Consider the following 2500-nt stretch of genomic DNA (forward strand, 5'->3'; position numbering starts at 1 on the left):
ACTTTTTCCAAGACTTGCAACCTACTTGTGCCTCCTTTTTGTCGTGATAAGGTTCGCCGTGGTGATTTTCCGGGAAGGGCGAAAGAGGTGGTTTCACAGCACAGACGATAATGATGTAGGTAGTGAATTCATTATCGATTAATCCTTTTGATTGAGGAGTTGGGAGTGATGGTGATGATGATTATGATGAAGTGTATGTTAATGTTTATGACAATAACTATGAGGACTGATTGGGAGAATTGATCAAGGTTTTTTAGGGGGGCTCCCATGTAAAACCCATAAATAGTCCCAGTTTTGAACGGTACTTCAGTTGCAGTAGCAGTAACGAAAGGAAAGCCTGAAAATTCTGGAATCAACCTCAAAATTCTCGTTTATTACGAACTCATAAAATGGTCATCTCCCGCTAAGTAACTGAGTGAGTATGTAAGAAAGAAAGCAAGCAAGCAGGCAGGCTAAAGTAAGAAAGAAAGAAAGAAAGAAAGATAGATAGATGAATGAATGAATGAATGAATGAATGAATGAATGAATGAATGAATGAATGAATGAATGAATGAATGAATCAATCAATCAATCAATCAATCAATCAATCAATCAATCAATTTATTATAGTCATTAAGTAGGATGGGGTTGTCCTTAGTATCCAAGAAAGGGGCTCACGTATGAAACGCATAACAATTAAAATCAACGAAAAGAAAATATGACAACAAATATGTACAGCAATTGATAAATTAGAAAATATAAACTATAGGAATCATTTTGCTAAAAAGTAGCTATTAACAACGAAAAATAAGCTGCTGAAACACCCGTGTTACACAATCTAATATAAATGGGTAATACCCATATAATCTAAATTTAGATCAGTGGGTGCAAGCCATCTCAGATGATCATCCGAGTCATTCAAGCAACTCATTAAATATGCGTTTCCTCTTTCACTTCAATTACATGAAGTTTACCCTATACTTAGAAATTTTCTCGTCAGGAAAAAAAAGGGAAAAAAAGGAAATTTTTTGTTGAACGTGATCGACGGACATGGATGACAAAAGGGTTGAACCTAGTCCGTTAGCCACGCGTAAGGAATCATTGATAACCACCACACCATCCAAGCACGCTGCTGAATGAAGGCGAATTTTTATAATATTTAAATAGAGACCCATTACCAATATTGAAAGCTAATCGATTTAAGATGGGTGCTTACTTAGAATGGGCGTTTATACTTAAACACAGTTTATCAGCACTATTCAAAATGGGTGCTTAGACCTAAATACAGTGCATGCATGGTTGGATGACTCGGATGATCATTCATCTGCGATAGCTTGCACCCACTGATCTAAACTTAGATTATATGGGTATTACCCCTTTAGATTGTGTAACACTGGTGGCTGAAAAGCCATAAGCAACATCAAACCGCGTCGAACTTTTTAGTTACTTATTATTTCAATCACAACTCAACCGCCAAGGAAAGCCAAATAAGAACCTCCTAAAATGACATTCTTGACTTCTATTTGTGAGCCACAAAGTCCCTAAAACGACTAGGTGGTCTAACCAGTCTTCTGCTCCGCGTACGAAGTTTATCATTATCCACCAACACTTGCCATATGAGGACTTATCTCTACTTGCTTTAGTGGTTGATCTTCTTCCGCCACTATCAATCGAACCTTGATGTTTAGAGGGCTCATCCTTACTGACCGTAGGGTTTGTAACCATTCATGGATCATTGCATGCCGTAGTGGGCTGATCTTTATCAAATGCAATGATAGCTGTTTACTTGGGCTGGTTAAACACTTGACGTCTCGTTGGCAGGGCATCGGTCACTAAGGACCAAGGCTCTTCCGCAGCTAAAGGGTTACCATCCTCTGCAGAACGTTTCAGGTGTCCCCGATTTCTGACATAAAACTGACCGCTGGACGTTCTATAGACGACGTTCTACCCAAAGGCTTCACAACCGTAGCTTTCTTCCATGCTTTCTCATTCAGCCGAAAGGGTTGCATGCGAATGACATCATCCTCTGAAAGGTCAGGTAGATCCTTTGCTCATCTGTCATAACAGAACTTCTGCTTCAAATTTCTCAGCCTCCTCTAGAAGGTCCTCAGCTAAGCTAGGTTTCAGTAAGTTGCCAAAAGTGGGAAGGTTGGTACTTGTTCTTCTACTTAGCAAACGATGGGCTGGGCTGGTACCAACACCTTCCTTTGGAGTGTTATGATGGGCCAGTAACGCCAGATAGTCATTTGCATGCGCACATGAGCACGTGCGCATACAAAACGTAAGAGATTTCGCTCAAACTCAACCCGATAGCGAAATAAATGCTCCTTTTCTCTCAAACGAGCACGGTGACCCCCGATTTTTTTTCAGGTATTTGCTAAGAACAGTTTAGTAAAGAACATATTTGAAGAAGAAAAAAAGTTTGATAGTAGAACATGAATTTTTTTTGGAAAACATTTCCGTACTGGGTGTATTTTACCTAAGGCGAAGACTTCAAGCTAACCACGGAACTGTCCCAAAA

The 2500-nt window shown here is 39.5% G+C and overlaps 1 protein-coding gene across 1 annotated transcript in view; it reads left to right on the forward strand.

Annotated features, from left to right (window-relative positions):
* LOC138004162 (stimulated by retinoic acid gene 6 protein-like) overlaps nt 1-2500 on the forward strand; it is a 129185-nt gene that overhangs the window by 29932 nt on the left and 96753 nt on the right. Inside the window, exon 7 of the mRNA XM_068850585.1 lies at nt 1-115. This exon is cut by the window's left edge and continues 20 nt beyond it. Coding sequence (XP_068706686.1) covers nt 1-115 — 115 coding nt within the window. The remainder of the gene's footprint in view (nt 116-2500) is intronic.

Source organism: Montipora foliosa, chromosome 5 (assembly GCF_036669935.1).
Source record: "Montipora foliosa isolate CH-2021 chromosome 5, ASM3666993v2, whole genome shotgun sequence".
Taxonomy (NCBI): domain Eukaryota; kingdom Metazoa; phylum Cnidaria; class Anthozoa; order Scleractinia; family Acroporidae; genus Montipora; species Montipora foliosa.